Below are 23,069 nucleotides of genomic sequence, written 5' to 3'. Positions count from 1 at the left end.
CTAAATTCCATGGTACCTTAGCTGTTTGTTCCCAAGAGAAGGCAAGCACTCTGGGAGATTCTTGTACTCATTTAAGTAGAACATAATAAAATAGTTAACACGAACTTTTCATGTGTGGATCTAGTTGCTTATCCCTGACATAGCTGGAATGCTGTCAGATTTTTTTTTCCCCCTGTAATGGCTTATGTTCTCATTCTGAGCTTTCTAGAACTTTTGGAAAAGGCAGGAAAGTGCCAGGAAAAATAAACTGATGGAGCCTTACAGAATATTAAAGGAATACTAGCTTGAATCACTTCTGAATTAACAACCTAAAACTGAACAATCAAAAACCACTACAAACTTTGGATTAGGGAATTTAATATATTTTAGCTAGCCAAGATCTAGTCACAGATCTCTGTCATTTTAATTTCTTTGTTTTCAGCGAACTACCAAATTATGACATAATAGTACCTGCCCTTTTGGAACATGGTGTGGAGAGCTTGCCTCAGTACTGCAAGATCACGCCAGGTATTTTTAGTGGGAGTGGGGCACTTGATAAACTGAGAATCTATCCCTTAAACAGAACTAGCACTTTCTCTCCAAAATTTTATATGCTTTGGGATTTATATATACAGTCCTGGGTGTTTGCTTTAGCTTTTCAAAAACTATGCATTTTCATCTTAAAAAGAAACCAGGTTCTATTTCTTATGATTGTGTTTGCCTTTTATAGTACAGATTGTCCATAAAAGGATGTAATAAAAAATGAGTATTCTACAAAACATACCGTAATCAATTTCTTCTCTGTAATCCTTATATGTTTGCTAACTTGCTCTCACTTGTTCTCTTGGGCTTTACTATTCATTGAGTCAGTTGTTAATAGTTACTGCAAATCCCAGCTTTGTGTATTTTCTGCAACAGGTATTCCCCTGAAGCCCATGCTGGCTCATCCAACCAAAGGAATTGGGGAGGTATTAAAACGCTTTGAAGAAGCAGCCTTCACTTGTGAATACAAATATGATGGAGAGCGGGCACAGGTAACAATGTTTGGTGTGAACGAAGAAGAGAACTCTAATTCTCCTCATTTTCATTTGTAGTTCATTAATTCTTCTTTTCCATACAGATCCACATTCTAGAGAATGGAGAAGTACATATTTATAGCCGAAACCAAGAGAACAACACAACAAAGTACCCTGATATTGTCACCCGTGTTCCCAAGGTGCGATAGTTGTTAGAAATATCACAGAAGGGAGAAATATGGAGATGATTTTGCTGGCACAAGAGCAATTTCAGTAGTTAGTGGGGTTCCTGCAGGAGGAATGCTTTAAAAATGGTACTGGATTGAGAACTTGCAGCATGCAGAAATTCAGTTGAGTTAAACTTATATTCTTGTGCAGGTGAAAAACAGCACTGTGAAATCATGCATTTTGGATGCAGAGGCAGTGGCCTGGGACCCTGTTTCAAACCAGATCCTTCCATTCCAAGTATTGACTACCCGCAAGCGCAAGGTAAAACATGGCTGGATGATTCTAGAATGTGTTAATCAGTATGCCTGCTAGAGTCCTTTCTTTAGGGCAGGGGTGTCAAACTCAGGGCCAGTGGGCCATATCCAGCCTACAATGAGGCCAAATCCGGTCTGTGTGGCCATCCTGAAAATTATAAGGGTCTGGCCCGTGTCACTTTGGCCTGCTCCACGCCATCCCGGTGGGCGTGCGCGCACACAGCCCCAATTCTCTTTTTATAAAAAAAGTTTTTATTTTATAAACAAACAAACAATACATAATCATTCAATGTGTCATCGAAGTACATCTTTTGTGTCTTCTTCTTACTCCTCCAATATTTATCATATCTTAATATTATCATTTCATTTATTATGACATTTCCCCCACATTTCTTACTTCTCTATTAATACACTTCTCTATCTTTTTATTTTATTAAAAAAATTATAACAATTTTATCCCCACACAACCTTCAACCCCCCCCCCACACACACACACCCGACTTCCCAGAGCAAAAACAGGGTATAACATTTAACAAACCTAAGCTAAAATACGCTAATTTACTACAAGATTCAAAACTCCCTCAAGTTCTTTAACTCCCCTTTTAAAAGTTATTCATCAACCTTCCTTTTATAAATTCTTTTATCACATTTCACATTTGTTACTAAAATCCTTTCCATACCTTCTTTTTCAGCATTACTCCCTAGTAAAATTCTAAATTAAACATTTATCCTCTTTAGTCATTCATAAACCACTTGCCAATTTCTGATTGTTCACCACTACTCCCTTGTAAATTCTAAATTAAACATTTTAAAACTTTCTTTAAAGTATGTCTTTTTTTAAAGAAAAAAATATGATTAATCCATCGAGTTAAATTATATCTAACTTAAACATTTCATCACATATACCTTTTAAAAATACCATAATCTTAGATTAAACATTTTAAAATCTCTTAATACATCAATATGACATTCTTCAAAATATATGTTTCAAAACAAAAAAGCTATCCATTAAATTTTAAGCTAACCATTTTAATACTTCAATAAATTTTAAAAAGCTATCCAATTTTAATAAGTCTTTTTATTTCAATAAAACATTAAAAGAAATTAATCTTCCATTCTCCTTTCTTTCTATATTTTTTCCAGTCCTCCTTCTTCAGTAATACTTTCTTCTTCAGCATTGCTCCTCCCCCTGCTTTTATTTTCGAGAATTTTTCCCTTCTCCATTTTTCTCTGGCTTCTTTGCAAACCCTCTTCTTTCTTTCTTTCTTCTTCAGTCTCACTCCTCTGCCACAATCCCGTTCTCTTCGCAAAGTAATTCCCCTCAGAAAAGACACCTCTTCAACTACGATTGAGAATCCATTTTTGTAACAAAGTTGTAAAGTTCCACTTCGAATCTTCCTTTTTGTGTAAAAAATCCCAACACCTCCTGACAATTTTCCATTTATCTGTATCAAAACCTTAGGAGGAATATCTCTCAATATTTCCTGGTTACACTCCTTCCCAATTTGAAGAACCTCTATTTCATTTTCCAAAGGCACAATAAACTGGGTTTTTTCTTCCACCTCCTCTTCACTTATATCTTTGTTTGGGATTTGAGTAAAATCCTTCTTAAGAATCCCTTCAATTCCTTCCACGAACGCAGAGGCAAATGATTCTAAAACTTCTTCCAAAAGATCCACAGTCAGCACTTGTGAGCCTTCATCACTTGTGAGCCTTCATCACTTTCAGAAAAGCCAGCCATTTTTTTTTCTTTTTCTTAGATATAATTTTTAAATCCTTCTCGTTTTAAAATAAAATCCTCTTCTTTTAAACAGGGGCTTTCAACACCACATAATACTTTGTATCTAAGTTTCACTTCTCCGCGCCCCGTTAGAGTCACACACCATCTTACTTTCCCTTTCTACCATAGAGATTCAGAGGGAAGTGATAGATTTTGGAGTTAAAGGTTTAGTACTTGCAATTTTTGTTTCTCCTGTATTTGCTCTGCCAGCTTTCAAGTCCAAAATTTTTTTCCTTAAAATTGAGTTGCTGGTGCTGGTGTGGACGCGACGCCTCGTTCTGCATAAAGCAGACTCGTCCCGGATCCGGAGCACTGAAGAGCTTTCAGGGAGTTCTCACCCTGCAAACCCCAGGCTTAAAAAGAAAAAACCTAGGGGTCTAGGGGAGCTCCACCCAAACCCCTCTGCTCTTCTCTCCCCCTTTTCCCCAGGGGGAGAGTTTCGAGCCGCTAGACAGCTGATTTTCGCTGTTCTAGCGGCTAACGGAATCGCGGGGCTGGAGCTCCCAAAGGAGCATCCTTCGGCGTTCGGGGAGCCACAGGAAGTCCCGCGGAGCCATAGGAAGTCCCACACAGCCCCAATTCTCTTGCCACATGCAGAGCAACTGAAGTAATCTGTGGGACAACAGTAAAAAAAATACCAACCTCACAAGATCTTTTTGTGTATGTGTGTGTGAGAGAAGTTGGAAGGTCTGAACGATTTTTTTTTACTGTAATGTCACAGACTACTTCAGTTGCTCTGCAGGTAGTGGCAGCAAAAGGAGCTGGAAAGGTTAGTAAAGGGATGTGGCTGCCCTAGGTGTGTGTGTGAGAGAGAGTTTGGCCTGGTGGAAGGGCCCTCAATAAGCCGGGACAGGGCAGGTATGGCAGCTCTGCACCCCCTGCCTTGTTTTGTCCTCCCCCACACCTCACTTCATTCTTCACCACTTCTCCTTGCCGCCATAACCTAGTGTTGTGACCCAGGCCCAAGTAGTTAGTATTAAACAGAAACAGTTCGAAAACACCACCCACCCCCCTCGCCCAGCACTGGCTTACCTGAGTCTCCTGCCAGCCAGGCACTGAAGCGCCACAACTGCCACCACAGCAAGACAGAGAGAAGGAGGCTCTCCAAACTGTGTGTGTGTATGATTGCCCCTCCCCAACCAGCGAGCCTGCACCGCCTGACCTGCTCCCTGCCTGGCCAGCCAGCGCAAAGCCTCACCATTCTCCTCTTCCTTATTAAGTAGTAAAGTGGAAAGTAGTTGGGGAGGAAGAAAGGAGCAGGATACCGGCAAAGACTTTTCACACCGAGAATGAAAGTTTCTGGGTCCGACTCTGCAAAAGAGGATGGGTGCTTGAAGCTGTGCGATATTGTAGCACCCAGGAGCATCCATTCTCGGCACAAAAAGCATGTCCCAGCCAACTCTCCTCTCCCTTCCTCAAAGCAAAGACAAAGAAACAAAGAGAGGAGACAGGTATTTGCAAGGTAAGTGAGTCTTTGTGGCAGGAAGGGAGGGAGAAGCATGAGGTATCTTAGTAGGTCGGGAAAACCTTGAGGGCCTGTTCTATCGCTAGATGCCCATGGCCTTCCCTATCCTGAGATACCTCATGTGCCCATTGGTATTCTTGAATTGTGAGCTCTTAGGAAAATATCCCCTCCTTGTATGTTGCAAACAGCTATTTCCAGTGGGGAAAACAGGACAAGGAAAGAGGGGAAGAGATTAAGGAATGAAAAAGAGGGGAAGGAAGAAGAAAGAAGAGGGAAGGAAAAAGAAGGGAAGAAAGGAAGGAAGATTATAATGAGAGAGAGTGAGGGTAAATCCTGACTTAGTACTTGGCCACCAGCAGCCCTGCTGCCTTTTGCCATCCCCTTGTCCCCTCCTGACCTCTCCTGGTGGTCTCCCATCTTATGGCTGAAGATGCGTTGGTTACAAAGCTAGGGCTCCTCATAAGGAGATGGAGTAGGCCTCCCTCTGACCCACACACTTTGTCCTCCTGCACACACTATGAGCAACCTGGCCAAAGAGAGTGAGCACAGCAGCAGTGGGAGCTGGCCATGCCCCCCCCCCCCGGCTCCCCCAAAGTCAACCACAATCCTAATGAGGCCCTCAATGAAATTGAGTTTGACACCCCTGCATATCACAACTGGAATGAAATGGATTAGTTTTTGAATGATGGGGGGAGGAGAGGTGAAAGATACCATATATTGGAAATTCTAATTTTTGAAAATAAAACATCTCATATAGGGAAGAAATATTTCTAGCAGCTATTAGTTGAGGGTATGTAAAAGTCATGCAAATAAAATTAAACCAGAAATGTTCCAATTAATATTCTGTGGTATAAATATCTAGCCTCCCTATCCCTTTATGGTACCATTGTTCTCTAGGATGTGGATGCAGCAGAAATCCGAGTGCAAGTTTGTATATATGCATTTGACATGCTCTACCTTAATGGAATGGTAAGTATAGCAAGTTTTTAACCCTCTTTTCTTTACTCTTTTGAAGTCCCTGCTTTGTGCCTTCTTTTTAAATGTGTAATTATCTGTATTTTAGTCATTAGTCCAGAAGCCTCTGTCTCAGCGTCGGACCTTACTGCATAATTCTTTCACTGAAGTTGAAGGCCAGTTCCTTTTTGCCACTTCAATGGATACTAGTAATGTTGATGAGATAGCAGAATTTCTGGAACGCTCTATCAAAGGTATTGTATAGCTGATACACAAGTTTCTTTTAGTGTTTTTGTTTATAAAACTCAACCTTCTGTTGAGCATCAAATGAAAGCCAATATTGCAGAATCTTAATATTTAGAAGAATGAGGTTTACCATCTTACTTAACTTTGTACCTCAGTGGATTAATTTCTTTTTAATTTATTTATTTTTTACATTTTGAAGAATCCCTCTTCAGAGATGGATAACCTAGGGTCAGTACAACTGTGAGAATAAAAAGTGAATCATTTATTTCACTTTTAAGCTTTTAAATAGCAAAACTGAATAACAACATGCTGTAGAAGATAATAAAATGGTTTGCCTTCCTCAGACTCATGCGAAGGGTTAATGATAAAAACACTGGAAGTGAATGCCACATATGAAATTGCAAAGAGGTCACATAATTGGCTGAAGGTAAGAACTAAATGCTTGATCAGCTCTAAATACTATGTGATACAATTGCTTAGCTGTGCTGACTTGTGGTAGAATTGGCCCCTCTCCTCAAATTGCCCATGCTATTGTTCAAGGATGGGTGGTATTATATTTGCCATTTTACTTGTTTCTCAGTTTGAATAAAAGAACCCAGAATGGTCAAGAATAAGGAATGCAAATAAAAGTTATATTCCAAATTATTCTTTCCTACTTGACATATCCTTCCAGAACCAGAAAAATCTGCCTAGATATTGGTTCAGACCCTGAGCAGCAGATGACTTACTCCATTATTATGTTTCCCATACCAGCTTAAAAAAGATTATCTGGAAGGTGTTGGTGACACCCTTGACCTGGTGGTGATTGGTGCCTACTTGGGCAAGGGCAAACGGGCAGGCACATATGGAGGTTTCCTTCTAGCATGTTATGATGAGGAAAGTGAAGAATTCCAGAGCATCTGCAAAGTAAGAATGTTTAGACTACCACTTTTAGGACATTTTGATCATTGATTTACAAGTTATAAATTTTTGGTATTAAATAACATCAAGTGCCCTAACTTTAATTGTGGTGGAGGGAAGAGGATTGTGTGCATGTTTGAGTCAGTCTTGACTCCTGGCAACCACATGGACAAGTCTTGGCAGTTTTCTTGGCAACATAGTGAGCAGTCACCAGAGGTTTTCAGGAAAAAAAATTGAGCAGTCATTTGTCCAGGGTAGACTGAAAATTCCTTCATGGAGGGTGGGGGGGAGCTATAATGGAACTTCCAAGATCTTTCCAAGCCTACGATTCTATGTTTTTGAAAAGTGATTTGCTGTTGCCTTCTTTCCTAGGGCTGAGCAAGAATCAAAATTACTCAGCTGGCTTTGTGGCTAAGAGGAAATTATAATGCATGGTGTCCTAGTTTCTAGCCTAGTGTTTTTAACCACTAGACCAAAATGGCCCTGCCCATTCTAATTAGAATCTATAAAATGAGATTGCCATAATGACAGTTTATCGTACTACTAATTTTACCGGGATAAAGAAAGAAGGAAAAAAATTACCAATACTACAAAAGAAATACACAATAAATAATAACTGATGTATAAAATTGGTAGCTTTTATATTTTCCATTTCATGTTTTCTTGCCCTTTAAGACTAATGGTAGACATTTAGTTATTTGTATCTAATTGTCAGTATCCTTTATCCTTTCCAGATTGGCACTGGATTCTCAGATGAGGACTTAGAGAAACTCCATAATTCACTCAAGGTAGGAACTTTTATCTGTTCATTTGAATATGGTTTACTGATATTTTCTATTCCTTCATTTTTTAATGTTTAAGTCCTTAAGAAGAACTAAAGGGAAAAAGCAAACTCTTTGGATTTGATGGGGCAATTACTCTTGATTTCTTTTCTGATACACATGCCTAAGGTGACTGACCTATCCATTAAACTCAGAATAGTATTATACAATATTGCTGGTGCACTTATTCCTCTGAAAGTTTCTACTGCATAAATAATAGTTCTTGCTAGTGATCTGCAAAACAGAAAGCTCAGTATTGAGTTCGAAATCACCCATTTTGAGCTGGAAATGGCCCCTCATGAAGATATTCAGAAGATTTGGGCTATATTTCAAGTTCTAAATGCTTTCAAAAGTGTCCCAAAGTACATTTTCTATGTGAAGTAGAATATTTCCAATTTTTAAGAGAATCACAGTTTCTTAGTACTCAGCCTAGTCTCTGCGTTATAGGATTACGTGATTCCACAACCACGACAATACTACCGTTGGGGTGGAACAGCTGAACCTGATCACTGGTTGGAATCCCAGCATGTTTGGGAAGTGAAGTGTGCTGATTTATCCATTTCTCCCATCCACAGAGCAGCATCAGGTTTGGTGAGTGATGGGTGACACCTTGGAAGGGATTCATGTGTGTATAGCAAGGACTACATGTAATTTATATTTACCACAAATAATGAATAAACTGTTAATTGGCTGTCACTACTTAGGAAATATTTTGAGATCACAGTTCTAGCAGTATTAGTTTAGCATTCTGTAGCAATTTCAATAGGCAAATTTGTGAAACTACATCTTCAGCTATTAAAATTACATTTTAAGATTAGAAATGTCTGTTACTGTTTAATAGGTATAAGGATTTTATTTTTATGCCATGCATGTATTGTAGTTTTAATTAGGCCCTTGCATAGGCCCTAGTCACTGGAACAGTTTTAGTTTTGTATATATGGTAAGTATATAAGGTACAAACATTTAACTTGTAATGCACATACAGTATACATATAATGTATGAGTAACAACTGTCCAGTAATCTATACTGGAAGGAAATGAAGAACTGTATTGTGAGTGATCCGGCTATAATCTCAAAAGTTTAAATTTTATTTGATTGTTTGAATGTTTAAAATTACCATAATTATGTAGGTTTTTGATGTTTAGCTTGAAATACTACATTTCCAAATGCTGTGTCAGTAACAGAATGACTTGATAGAAAAAAATATAAAACAATATTACTAAATAACATTTAACAATGGGAACTGGACACTAACTGGTGTGGTCATAAAATGTGACATCATGTGACCATATCATTTAGCAATGGCCATTCCAGCACTTTCTGGTTGCCATCATTAAACAAATCCCACATCCTCATTAAGCAAAGATATGTATTTGCAATTTGAAACCTCTTGCCAGTTTCTCTATTGACTTTCCTTGTAAGAATCCAACAAAGGTCACAAATGGTGATCATCTGATTAGCACGCTGCCAACATCATAATATCAAGTCAGCACCAAGCATGCAGGTTGGGATCACATGATTGGAGATGCCGCAATGGCCAGAACATCCCTGACAAGTCATAAGTGCCACCTGTTCAGTTCTATCAAACTTTGGTCACTGAATGGTCACCTGTAATGGAGAAATACACTTAGAATATACTCTTAGCCTAATGTAACTTTATTAATGTTAGAGGCATGTCCAAGGATTTGATAAGATCTGGTGGATTCTAAGCCCTTCACACAACTCATAAACCCAGAACCTTTCTAAGAGACTTCAGATCTCATTGTTCAGAAACCAGTGAAGAGTCATTCTGGTAGTGCTGGTTTTACTCCTAACAAATCATATAGTAGAACCATGCAAACCTTGAAAATGATCTATGAATATATTTTTGATCTCGCGTAAGCATCTCAATTCTCTGCTGTTACACATGCCAAAGTATGTTAATTTAATAGTATAACATCATCATAGTCTGTGCCTCAGATAGCAAGCAAAGCTGAAACAATAAATATTAACTATTATAGCCAGTGCCTTAACATAAACTTTTATATTTGAATATGGTTGCTTCAATATATAAACAATTGTTCATAATAATGGTTCCTACACTTGCAGAGTTGATAACTGGAAACCAATTGTTGATGTGTGGTCCGATGTTTCCCAGATGCATGATGTGTGTAGTTGTGTGTGTGTGAGAGAGAGACAGAGATACCAAAGTTGCCCCCAGAGTTAGCTTTGTGGATGGATTCAAATTAAGACTGAAAGTCATTTTTGCTAACAAAAGACATTACTGGGAAAGGAACTAGCAATTAACCATTTCTCTTCTTTGCCCAGAAAACAGTACTTGAAAGGAGGCCTTAAGAAAGTAGCTTTTATGAAACTTCAAGGATAATTTTTTATTCCTTGCAGGTGGACGAAGAAAAGGGCATCTCCTTACGTTTTCCCAGATTCCTGCGCATCCGAGATGATAAGAAACCAGAGGAGGCGACTAGCAGTGTTGAGGTAAAGATGCAAGATATCTATATATAAAGGGGAAATGAATCAGTCAAGAATTATTTGCAGTATATGCAAAATTGGATTCATGTCCTTTTATGTTATTATCTGTAATCATGGCAAGACAGACTATGCAATTTTTGTAGCCTAGGGCTGCATTTTTTTAATAAAACAGTTTTGCCTGCAAATGCTAAAAGAGGCATGTGTAAGTATGAACATTTCTATCCTTTTGGATTGAACTTTTAACCACATTGCTTAATTTTCTAAATGAAGTATCATATTTTTTGGAGTATAAGACCCACCAGAGTATAAGACGCACCTTCATTTTTGGAGAGGAAAATAAGAAAAAAGCTGATTGGTAGGTGAATACCCCCAATCATACCCCCATGTTCCCAGAGGTGAATTTTAGCAACAGGTTCCTGGTTGTGAGCTCTATGCCTTGCTTTTTTTTCTGCCTCTGAAAGCCTCCGAAACAGAGCTTCAGAAAAAAAGCCTCTGAAGCTCTGTTTGGGGGCTTCTTTTCTGAAGCTTTTCAGCCTCTGAAACCTCCGTTTGAGAAGCTGGGCAGGGCTACATTTGGAGTATAAGATGCACCCAGGTTTTCACCCTCTTTTGGGGGGAAAAAGGTGCGTCTTATACTCCGAAAAATACAGTAAACGGCATGGGGTGGGGTTCTTGGTAAAATAGATGCCTCATGTATACTAACATGAGCCAGATCCATGAAAAGGTCATTTCAGGCTGCTCTCATAGCTACAAAGAAACACTGGGGGAGGGGGAATGAAAAGGGAATTTATCTTGCTCAGATTATTGTGGGAATTGCAAGGATTGGTTTTATATGTTTGAAAAGAAATGTTAAGTTAGTATAATGAAGGATTTCCCCAAGAGTGTAGAAGTTTAGTGAGAGTGGGATTGCAATGTTGGATAAGCAGATAAGCAAACTACAAGACAAGACCTACAAGACTAGGACAGGAGACCATCCTACAATCCTTATGTACAAATACTCAGCTACCTTTCTTTTAATACAGGTGGCTGAACTTTATCGGAAGCAGCAGCAGATCCAAAATCAAATGTCACTGGAAAAAGATGATGATTTCTATTAATAATACAGTTTATCTAATTGAAGTTTTTTTGGCATGAAGTCATAGCACTGAACATAAGTGATTTGTATTAAGTTTGGGGTAGAGAATGGTAACATTGGTTACAGGTTTTTGTTTCTGATAGTAGTTTGTATCCCAGCTGAATGAAATTTTCTGTGATCAGGTATGAAATTTAAGTTGGTGAAAGTGTATAAATAAACCTTGATATTTTTAAACTCCTGTTTCTGTGGCGAGACATCTTCCTGGGATATCTATAAGTCTGACTCAGAGCAAGTGTTTAAAATAAGTGTTTATTAGTGCATAGTTAGGTACAGGTAGCTTAAATTCTATAAAGTACATACCAAAAAAAGCTAATACACAGCTTCAGGACTGTTGTCCAAGTTGGGAGAAGAGGAGGGGTGGGGGAAAGGACACCATCCCAATACAGCCTTCCCTGATAATCCCGGTAGCGGCCACAAACTGGCTAATTTTAGCTCTTTCCTACAGTAGCAGTATCAATTTCTTTCAAACTAAATTAACTCTCCTTCCTATACCATTCCTTATCTCTACAGCTCTGCATCTGTCTTGCATTACTATCTCCTACCCCAAAGGGTAATGCAGGCTAATAAGTACCAACATTTCCCAAACCTAATGTCTAACATGCTTGTTCTGTTCTTGCCTATATGCACTATTCCATAGCCTCTCCTCATAAACTTTTCCTTTCATGAGGGTAGAGGGCCTCTAGGGGGCGGTTCGCAAGCGCTGACTGCGTGCCTTGTACACTTCAATGAGCAGATCCTTGACATACTGGATCTCTCTCTCAATAGATTCTGCTTTCTCTCGCAGCTCGCGATTGCGTGCCTCCAAGGCCTGGCACTCATCCCCCAATGCTTCATGTTCAGCTCGTTTACGCTGACGGTACCGCAGGGCTGCTGTCTTGTTCTGATCTCTCTTCTTCTGCCGGCGATCCCCTTTAGGTGTTAGCACAAGTGACTGCTGAACTGAGGCACATATTTCATTGCCCTGCAGGGGGAGCTCAGCAGGCGTTTCCCCACCATAGAGCTCCAACAATTCTAAGCAACTTGAATCCAAGGTTTGCAAGGGTGCAGGTGTACTGTGGTGGTGGTCCAGTGAATGGAAGCCATCACCAAAAGGAAAGTGAAAATTCCCATCAGAGGGAGGGGTGCTGGGTGCTACCTGATCAGGTGAGAGCGTTTCCTCCAAGAAATAATCCTCCATCTGCTCCAATTCTTTTTTGAGCAGGGAGGCCATGGCCTCCAGGTCCGGAGCAGGAGGAGAGGGCAGTGAGATTGGCGAGGACTCCCCTGACACACTCAGGAGCGTGGCCAGGTCTGTGCGTTCCGTCATCCAGTCTGAGAAGCCATCGCCTATGCAGTTGCAAAAGCAAAATCAGACAAAGCCACAAGACAAACTACAAAGTAAACTTATTTTCATGTGTCGTTACAGTTATGTATGGAATATTTGAGAGAAACACGTTATCTGAATTAGTATAGGAACAACCAAATTATAATATGGGGTAAACAGAAGCCGAAGTGGTGATGATGGGGAAAGAAGCTAAGGGAAGAAATATTGAAAGACTATTAAAAGCCCTGCCCTTTCCTTGTTTAGCTATCAAATTTGTGCTCCAAAATTTACATGTTCCTTAGATAACAACAAAAAGATTCAAGAAGATGGTAACTCTTTCTTGGTCATCTGAATGCGCAGTCTTACTCTTGGTTCCAGATTGAAAAAAAGATAACAATTGACCATGCAGATTAGACTCAGATACCTAAATGGATTCCTCTTTAAGTCTTTTCTATCATCCCAACGCTATAAGGAGCCTTTCAGAATGTTAGCACTCAATTATATTAAAATAGCCTAGCAAACTAGTATTAATCTTATGTCCCTAAAGTGGATATTCCTTGTCTCTTATACATGTAAATGTTCTCAAATTCTAAGGTTTATTCTACTTTCACTCAAACTGGTCACCTGTTAGCACCGGGCGCTCCATGCCGAGGGCAAAACCCTGATCCACAGGTCCGGGTAGCAGCTCACTGTGACCGGCATGGGGCAGCCGGTGCTTGAGCAGCTCCGGCCTGCAGGACATGGTGCTAGCTGGGATCATGGTCAGGTCCAGGTCCAGGGTCAGTGCTGCCAGCAGAGACATTGTATTGGTGATCACTCAGGTTCAGTGCAGGATTTGCACGTAGCAAGCAAGACGTGGCTCTGCTCCTGCAGGCAAGGATAATAGTGGTGGTGATGGCCAAAGAAGACCTGGAAAGTGATAAAAATGAACCTTATTTTCTCAATGAAATCATTAGCCAAGATTTCTTTCTTTTGTAAAACAGACTAGAATTTGTTTTACCTGTAGTAGAAATCTTAGTACTTTGTGGTACAATCAACTTATGTGAAAAGATTTGTAGAATAGGCCTCTGCTGGCAGGCCAATAATGGATACATAACTAGGCTGAGACCATACCCTATACAGATAGTCCTTGATTTACAACCACATTTGGGCCCAGAATTTCTGTTGCTAAGCAAGGCAGTTGTTAAAAGAGTCACACCTCATTTTATAACCTTTTTGCCATAGTTAAGTGAATCACATGGTCATTAAGCGATTCTGGCTTTCCCCACTGACTTCTCTTGTTAGAGGCCAGCTGGGAAGGTCATAGTTGCAATCACATGATCCTAGGACACTGCAACTATCATAAACAAACACCAGTTACCAGAAGTTTGATCATATGACCATGGAGATGCTGCAGCAGTCGTAAGTAGGAGAATTGGTCATATGTCATTTTTTTTCAGTGCTACTGTAACCTTGAACAGTTGCTAAATGAATAGTTGTAAGTCAAGGACAACATGTAGCAAGTATCTAATTACAACTAGGCCCAGAAAGAATGTTAGCCAAATTGATGAAAATTAAGGGGTGTGTTCAACTCTTCAAAATACCAAGGAAAGCACTCAACAGGGAGGATGAGCTTTGCGCCTTGCATCAATACTACAAGCACCATCGTAGAAATTCTTTTCTTGCTAACAGTGGGAATCTTCCCCTATGTGCTGGACGTCAACTCCCATAATCCTCAGCCAGCATAAGTTTTGTGGAAGTTTGATCCAAAACCTCTGAAGATTCTAGGGCAAGTGCAGACATGCTTGTTTGCGGGAAGCAAGGGAAGAGGCAATGGCAGAACTGCGGTCACACAAAGGCTCCGCTCGCCGCCCGGCTTTTCTCTGGGGTTATGCAAGCCGCATCTGCTTCCTTCCCTAGAGAGCAGAAAGTCTTACTCTACTCCCCGATGGAAAGGGGCGGGCAGACAAACAGGTTTTAGCATGCTAGGAACCGGAGGGGGGGTGTAGGGAGGAGAGAAAACTAGCACTGCTACTCTGCATCTATTCAGACATTTGGAAAACCCCAACATCCTGTCGCCCCCGCTTCGTTACTTTTCCTTCAGTTATCCCCACGCCCACCGCACCCCTGGGTCCTTCTCCCACCGTAAGGGATCCCCCTTTCCCTAGAGTGGATCGGGAGAAGGTGAACGGGAAGAGACAGCACCCCAACATATTACTTACTCCATGTTGCCGATTCTGTTGCAGCGCGCAATACACGCTCGTTTTCCTTCGGGATCCACGCAGCCCTAGAAAGCCATGTCCTCGATCTCGCGTGCCTCACCGGCGCTCTAAATCTTGAATCCTAAGTGTGTGACAGGAGCAGAATGAATCACAGCGGGGTGGAGTCTCCATATATATATATATCCCTCTAGTCTCCAAGCCTCATCGCAGCGGCCTCGCGTATCCTTCCGCCGCTTTCTTGCCTGATGCTGCTTTCACTAATGCTCATGCTTCGATGGTGGAGGGGGGGGGGAAGGAGATCCTTTTAGGGTTTTTTTTTCCTCAACCCAGTTAAGGCGGCGATATATATATAGATTATTTTTATAATAATCTTTTTATATAAAGATTATTTTTAAGGATATATATATATATATATCCTTAAAAATAATCTTGTGTCTTTGTTACGAATTGATTTCCAAACTATTTGCTTATATAGTTCTTAGTGTGCTGGAAAAATCGTCCTCTTTTCCACCGCTACCCGAAGCCTGATAGTATTTATTTGGCCAGAACATTCGGTATATTTCAAAACATGAGCAGAGACAAGCCTGTTAGTGCAGTAAGTCTTAAGTCTTAACTGTAAACTCCTGAATTTATGTTCCCATGGAAAATAAATGAAGTCACCAAATTATATGAGCCAGCAGTGTGGGGTGGCAGCCAAAAAAGCTAATACAATCCTTGGTTGTATAAACAGATGCATAGAATCAAAGTAACATGAAGTATTAGTGCCACTTTGGTCACCATATTACAAAAAAGATGTTGAGACTTTGGAAAAAGTGCAAAGAAAAGCACAATTAAAACAGTGGTAGGTTGATGGAGATTTCAAAGATGCAGGTCACAAACAAGGTAAAATATCTGGGGATACAATTGACAACAAGGTGTAGCTCACTTAAAGAAAATAATTATAATAAGCTCAAGCAACAGATAGGACAGGACTTGGTGAAATGGGGAAATATGCAGATTGGTAGGATTGCAACTGTCAAGATGAATATCTTGCCTAGAATTCTGTATTTATTCCAGTTAAGTTGGATAAGGGTTTTTTTGTAGATTTGAATAAAATGATTTTGAAATACATTTGGCAGGGAAAGAAAGCAAGAATAAAACTTTAAGCTGTTACAAGATGCTAAAATGAGGAGTGGTTTTGGCCTACCTAACTTTGAACTTTATTATCAAGCAGCTAATGTGGATTAAAGAATGGATATCTCTGAAAAATACCAGATTACTGAATCTGGAAAGAAAATGGACTTGTTGTTGGGGTGACACGCCTTTCTATGGTATAAGGGAACTAAAATACAGGGGTATTTTCAAAGATATCAGTTATGGGAAGCCTTATGGCTGAACTGGGAGAAGGTTAAAAAACATCACTATTTGAAGATTTCAGTCTGGGTATCTACAATTGAAGCTTTTTCATATCCAGTGACATTTAGAAGGAACAAATTATTAGATATAGGGAATTATTGGATGAAAAGGGTGAACTCAATTTAAAGCAGGAAATAGAAGAGCAGGGATGCAAGATGGACCGGTTTTCATATATGCAAATATTTTCTAGATATCGAGAAGATCTCAAACAAGAAGGTTTCTATAATGTTTTGACTAATCTGGATAAGATTTTATTGGGTTCTGATGACCATGTAATTAAAAAGTTATATGGATCTTTGTTAGAGGTAAAATTGGAAGATGAACAAGTTAAAGAATCAATGATAGCATGGGGGAAGAATTTTGGGTATGGTATTGATTTAGAGAAATGGCAAAAATTGTGGTCACATAATTATAAAATGAAAATGTCTGCAGCATATAAGGAGAATTTGTATAAGATGTTTTACAGGTGGCATCTACCCCAGACAAGGATAGCCAGGATGTTCCAGAATAAATCGGAGAAGTGTTGGAAATGTCACCAGGCTCCAGGATCCTGTTACCACATGTGGTGGACATGTGTAGAAGCAAAGAGATATTGGACTAAGATACACATGTGGTTGGAAAAAATGACAAAGAGACATATTGACTTGAAACCAGAGATATTTTTATTAGGGATCTTACCAGAGACATATAACAAAGACTTGGCAATATTTAATTGTGAATCTTTTAACAGCGGCTAAAATTGTATTTGCCAAAAATTGGAAAGGAGAAAAGATACCTATTGATGAAGAAATCATTAAGAAAATGATGGAATGTGCTGAAATGACCAAATTGACATTAGAAATTAGAGAACAGGAAGATAAACAATATTATTTGATATAGGACTTATTTTATCAATGGATGGACAATAAAACCTGGAGATAATTATGAAACTAGTTATAATTTTCAATAAGTGGAAGTTGAGATAAGATAAAATAAGTAAAAAAATGTATATGGAAATAAATTGAAATGTCTAGAGATAATGGGAAAAGAAGAGCACAAAAAATGTCACCGATCGACACACTGTCTATAATTGTTTGAAATGATAATGTTTTGTTCTTGTCTTAAAAAAATAAAAAAGTTGATTAAAAAAGACAAAGCAATGGTGGGTTACTCCCAGTTCGCCCCGTTTCGGGTGAATCGGTAGTGGCAGGAGGCTCCGCCCACCCGCCCAGATGTCATCAAAAATGCTCTGCACATGTGCAAAAGCATTGTACGCAAGCGCGCTACCGATTGCAAACCAGTAGTGACGGGATTTGAAACCCACTACTGAATTAAAGGCCTGGAGACTAAAACATATGAAAAATGGTGGCAGGATTTGGGTTTGGCTACTCTAGAGAAAAGGACTAGGGGGGACATGATAGCAGTATTCCAGAATTTGAGAGGTTGGGGTCAAACTACTTTCCAAAGCACCAGAGGGCAGGACAAGAAAAAATGGATGGAAACTAATCAATGAGAGAAGCAACCTAGAATTAAGGACAAACTTCCTAACAGTGTAAACAATTAACCAGTGGAACGGCTTGCCATCCGAAGTTGTGGGTGCTTCATCACTGGAGCTTTTAAAGAAGACACTGGACAGTCACTTCTCTGAAATGGTATAAGGCAGTGATGGCTAACTTTTTCCAGACCGAGTGCCCAAAGTACGTGCATGCACACATGAATGCGGCTGCGCCCAAACTCCCAAAATGCAATGAGCGCAGGCCCTGCACATGCACCCCACACATGAGCATGCACCCCATGCATGCACTTGGCCCCCCTGCATGCACCCCACACCCAAACGCATGCACGCATGCCCCACCCCATGCGCCCCCCACACACATGCCCGGCAGAGACTCAAAGACCAGCTGGCCGGTTGGAGGCATGTCCGCATGCACGATGGAGCTGAACTGGGGCGACGGCTCACATGCCCAGAGGGCATTGTGTGCCGCCTCTGGCACATGTGCAATAGGTTCGCTATCACGGCCCAATATCATTTTAGACAAATGGTTGTCCAATTTCTTCTTTAAAACTTCCAGTATTGTAACACCCACAACTTCTGGAGGAAAGTTATTCCACTAATTAATCGTTCTCTCAGGAAGTTTCTTCTTAGATCTTTGTTGCTTCTCTCCTTGATTAGTTTCCACCCATTGCTTCTTGTCCTGCCTTCAGGTGCTTTGGAAAATAGCTTGACTCCCTCTTCTTTGTGGCAGCTCCTGAGATATTGGAACACTGCTATCATGTCACCCCTAGTCCTTCTTTTCATTAAATGAGATATACCCAGTTCCTGCAACCATTCTTCATATGTTTTAGCCTCCAGTCCCCTAATCATCTTTGTTGCTCTTCTCTGCACTCTTTCTAGAGTCTCAACATCTTTTTTACATTGTGGCAACAAAAACTGAATACAGTATTCTAAGCATGGCCTTACCAAAGCATTATAAAGTAGTATTAACACTTCAAGTGATCTTGATTCTATCCCTTTGTTAATAAAGCCTAGAACTGTATTGGCCTTTTTGGCAGCTATAGCATACTGCTGGCTCATATTTAAGTGATTGTCCACTAGGATTCCAAGGTTGCTCTAACAGTTACTATTATTGAGCCAGGTACCACCTATACCAGTGATGATTAACCTCTTTGGTGCAGAGTGCCCAAAGCATGTGCACCCATGCACAAATGCACGTACTTGTGCCCAAACCCCCAAAATGCAATGCGAGCCACCCCCTGTGCATGTCTTGGCCCCCACACACATGCGCTGCAGGCCCCCCATGAATGCACTCTGGGTCCATGAGCATGCTCCCCGCCCCCCTGCACCCCATTTTGGCTTCCAGGTTGGTGCAGGAGGCTTTCCAGGTCCAAAACGGTATGGGAAGAGGGTGGGGCGCATGCACAGGGTGGAGCGTTTTGGGCCTGGAAAGCCTCCTGAACCAACCTGGAAGTCAAAACAGGGTGCAGGGGCACCGGCCAAAGGCCCCCCTCCATTTTGGACCTGGAACACCTCCTGCACCAACCTGCACCCCTCTGCACATGCACCCTGTGCATGCACGCACGCACACATCCCCGGCATGCCCCACTCCCCACACATGCCAGCAGAGACCCAAAGACCACCTGGCTGATGTGAGGCACATGTGCATGCACAGTGGTACTGGGCTGGGGTAGTGGCTGGCGTGCCCGCAGAAGGGGCTCTATATGCCATCTGTGGCACACATGCCAGCACAGGTTCACCATCACAAACCTATACTATACCTGTGCATTTGGTTTTTCTTGCCTAAACGTACGTAGAACCTTACTTTTTTCCACCTTTGAATTTATAGGCAAATGATACTTGCTGCAACACAACCATCACACATTGACCTTTATTTTATGTACACTGAGAGCATATGCACCAAGACAAATTCCTTGTGTGTCCAATCACACTTGGCCAATAAAAAATTCTATTCTATTCTATTATTTCCAACAAGTCTTCAAATATTGTTCCTTTTATTTGGCATGTTTTTCTGGCAATCCTTATCAGGGGAAAATGTGTAATCTGCACAGTTAAACAAACAACAGAGGCTGCCAAGCAGGCTCATCTTCCAGTACAAGCAAAACTAAATCTGGTGTCGTTCCCCATCCCACTATTTACCTTCCTAATTATTCCTGTTAGTTATTCCTTTCCTATTTCAGCTGTTAATTGGCAGCTTTTGATCAGTATCTCGATCTCCTGTCAAAGAAAGTAAAATAATACTAACAAAACCTACATAGCACTGGGCAAAATCTTATACAACATATCAAATAAGTTATAGTTTTAAGCACTGTGAATTTTCTATGGCTCACAAGGTTATACTCCTCCTTCCTGGTCCCCGTAAATGTAGCAATTAACTGTACATTAAATATATATTTTTCTAATTGTCACTACACAGTGGAAATCCCAGATTGTGGCTCACACCCTTTCACCAGAGAGTCAGGGAGTCTAACACTCCACTCCGACTGAGATCGTAATTCCGGCTCTGCGATTCATTTCTGTGCCGCCTACGCGGACTAGACATTAGGAAAGACAAAATGAGATTTGAGGACTATTTTATCGGCGCAGACAGCGGAAGGCACTCGGCTAGCTGGACAAACAGTGAATTGCACCAGACTTGCATCAGCTGTGGGCGTACTTGGTGAACTCTCAGAGCTTGGTTGCCTCTGATTGGCTACAAGATAGGAGAGTTCTAGTCCAAGACTGGTCTCAGGAAACGTCAATCTCTCCACCGGTAAATTCCAAAAACTTTTTTTCTCCCCTAGTTTGACCTGGCAGTTATTGAGCCCAATGCAGGGCAATTCTTCCAGATCAAACAAACTTACTATTTGTTGTCCTCAGGATAAGAGTGACAAAAACTAGGTAAGGATTCCACAAGTGCTTTCAAGGAAGGAAAAGGTTTGCAACCTGTCCTATGGTGACGTGAGCTGGCTCTCCCCGCCCCCCGCGCCCCCCCCCTTTTGTCCTATGACCATATTTGTCAACTGACATTTCAAATGCCTCCAGAGATTTTTGAAATAATGTCTGGGAAGCTGGATCAGAATCTAGGTTTCTGAATACTGGATCTGCGTGAGAATAAATTACAGATTGAAACATTCCCAGTTTGTTTTGGGTGAAGAAAGAGGACAAGTGTGGGTAAATACTGAATTCTTGATAGCAAAATCCCATCATTCCAGGAGGTGAAAGTCCTAGCACAGAATTAACTGGATTTATTACTGTTTCTCATTCAGTTTTTTTTTTACCTTTATTATATATTTCCCTCTGGCTTTTATCTTAATTCTGCTAAAAACTGGAAAATGACTTTAGGCAAACCTGGACACAGAGAAGAGACAGAGAAGGTTGCTGTCAAAGAATTGTAAATAATTTGTGAAGAACTCAACAATAACACACAATTTTCTTTTCCTAAGTAAATATTCTCCTGTTAGTAATTTTGAACTATAGTTTCTGAGAAATTGAAAAATCTCTGTTCTTTTCTCTTACTTCAAACAAGCTTTCTTAATTAAATTTAATTGCTTTAGAATGCTCCTGCCCATCATACTGTCAGTTTTTCTACCATTTCAAAATATAAACTTGTGCAATATTAATCTTTTTTAATATAAAGATTGCATTCTCTTTCTTCATAAGGAAGCATTTGTCTATATAATTGCATTTACTATTGTGCATAGCAAGAACTGTATACATAATGTGTGTCTACATTCCAGAAATTTCTATATTGCGGTGATTGGTAATTTATCTACTTCTGCAAGAAGTCATAGATTAGGAGATTTACAGTTGAAGAGACAAATGTAGCCCCCAAAACTTGGATGCAATCCCCAGTGCTGTCCAAAATACTGTGTAACTTTTATTAATGCAACAAAATATAATCATTACCGTGTTTCCCCGAAAATAAGACCCTGACTTATATTTTTTTGAACCCTGAAATAAGCACTTGGCCTTATTGCCATGTGCTCAAAAGCCCGATTGGGTTTATTATCAGGGGATGTCTTATTTTGGGGAAAACAGGGTAAATGTATTAGCAGATGCTATCTTACAGAATGGAATTTCTTCTGTTAGTTAAATTTAATGTTTGCTTATGTTTGACCCCATTCACTTTTTATGCTGATCCTACTAATCATTTGCACTGCACTCCCAATATACTAGTCAAAAGCTAAAAGTAACCTTGTCCTTAATTGTCCTTGAAATTAAAAAGTTAATTTTGCTAGATTTAATTTGATTTAAACAATTTCAAGGATTCCAAAAAGCTACTAAAATCACTAAAATAACAATCTGGATATCTTCATCTACATCAACATTACTTGAATTTTCAGACTACGTTTTCACCATTGACAATCAGGTTCTTGGTATGGTAATTCTGGGTAATTCTTTAATGCAACAAATTCTTAATATAACCACCAAATCCATTGATTTGTAGTATCATATATAATATTTATGGGCTCAAATTCAAAGGAATACAAAATGCCTCATAATGGCTCCTTGTGAAAATCTGATTAAATGTCTCCAGCAATTCTGAATTGTTTGCTTCACCTTCAGAATCAAGAATTGGGCCACAGGTCACCCCCTATTGCCTTTGGTTCTTTCACCAAAGAAATGATCCTTGCCCCGTTCCAAGTCCATTCCTAGAAGTCAATAGCCCTGGCAGGGCAGAGGTTGCCACATGTTACCAACATGGCAGGAACAAGACCTCTGACACTCAGATTGTGATTCCTCTCTGTTCCCTTGCCAGACATGAAGAAAGCACGTGGAGATTGCAAACTCTTGCCTAGGCCAGACTAGAAGAGATAGGGCCTGTAGACTGTCCTTTTCCATGAATTTTGTTAATTGGATGTTGGCATTGTCTTCACTGCATGCAAGAGCAACAAAAATATTTACGTCCAAAGTATCTCCAAACTAAAATTTGCAACGTAGGTGATGCATTGGGATGGGGAGTAGGCAGAGAAGAAAGCCAATATGAACAAAGAAACCATCTAGCTCTTCTGCTTTTTAGCAGAAGAAAAAATTAAAATATTCACTCTTTATTTAAATGTGTAATAAATTGGGAAAGACACAAACTTAGATTGTTTCAGGAGTGATGAAAACTAAGGAGTTATGCCAAAGATTTCTAGAAAACAAGGTTCTCTGGTTAACTTTTAACCTAGCCTACCTGAAAAGATTGTTTTGGGGTATAGGAAGTTAGCACTTACCCCCCTCCTATAAAAATGTAATATTTTAGGAATTATTAAAAAGGCAGAATATTATATTTCCCTGGATGAGAAATGGAGAAATATGTTTTAAAGACAAAGCAGCTTCCTGCCGCCCCCACCTTTGTCAATGGGCCATTAAGGCCTCAGCCAAACTCACTCTTTCCCCCCACCTTTGTCAATGGACCATCATCTGCAACACAATAGGACCCCAGGCTTATGGTCATGGGGG

At 40.2% G+C, this 23,069-nt stretch overlaps 2 protein-coding genes across 4 annotated transcripts in view; one reads left to right on the top strand and one right to left on the bottom strand.

Moving 5' to 3' along the window:
• Positions 1-11,426, top strand: part of LIG1 (DNA ligase 1) — a 33,913-nt gene extending 22,487 nt beyond the window's left edge. For all 3 annotated transcript variants that reach the window (XM_034423048.2, XM_087891934.1, XM_034423049.3), the window contains 12 exons: positions 422-507; positions 898-1,013; positions 1,100-1,195; positions 1,374-1,484; positions 5,620-5,691; positions 5,786-5,930; positions 6,267-6,349; positions 6,676-6,828; positions 7,557-7,610; positions 8,091-8,234; positions 10,027-10,119; positions 11,136-11,426. In XM_034423048.2, the coding sequence (XP_034278939.1) occupies positions 422-507; positions 898-1,013; positions 1,100-1,195; positions 1,374-1,484; positions 5,620-5,691; positions 5,786-5,930; positions 6,267-6,349; positions 6,676-6,828; positions 7,557-7,610; positions 8,091-8,234; positions 10,027-10,119; positions 11,136-11,210 (1,228 nt within the window). In that variant the 3' untranslated portion in view covers positions 11,211-11,426. The remainder of the gene's footprint in view (positions 1-421; positions 508-897; positions 1,014-1,099; positions 1,196-1,373; positions 1,485-5,619; positions 5,692-5,785; positions 5,931-6,266; positions 6,350-6,675; positions 6,829-7,556; positions 7,611-8,090; positions 8,235-10,026; positions 10,120-11,135) is intronic.
• A 52-nt stretch (positions 11,427-11,478) lies between these two features.
• Positions 11,479-15,014, bottom strand: ATF5 (activating transcription factor 5). The gene is made up of 3 exons (XM_034423050.3): positions 14,753-15,014; positions 13,176-13,460; positions 11,479-12,574 (listed from the first exon to the last, which is right to left on the bottom strand). Exons 2-3 carry the CDS (start codon positions 13,351-13,353, stop codon positions 11,928-11,930), a joined length of 825 nt encoding a protein of 274 aa, XP_034278941.1. The 5' UTR covers positions 13,354-13,460; positions 14,753-15,014; the 3' UTR covers positions 11,479-11,927.
• Between the last annotated feature and the right edge of the window lie 8,055 nt (positions 15,015-23,069).

This window comes from Pantherophis guttatus, chromosome 4 (assembly GCF_059756535.1).
Source record: "Pantherophis guttatus breed Tessera chromosome 4, ASM5975653v1, whole genome shotgun sequence".
Lineage (NCBI taxonomy): Eukaryota > Metazoa > Chordata > Lepidosauria > Squamata > Colubridae > Pantherophis > Pantherophis guttatus.
This window is presented reverse-complemented; position numbering and strand designations above follow the sequence as displayed.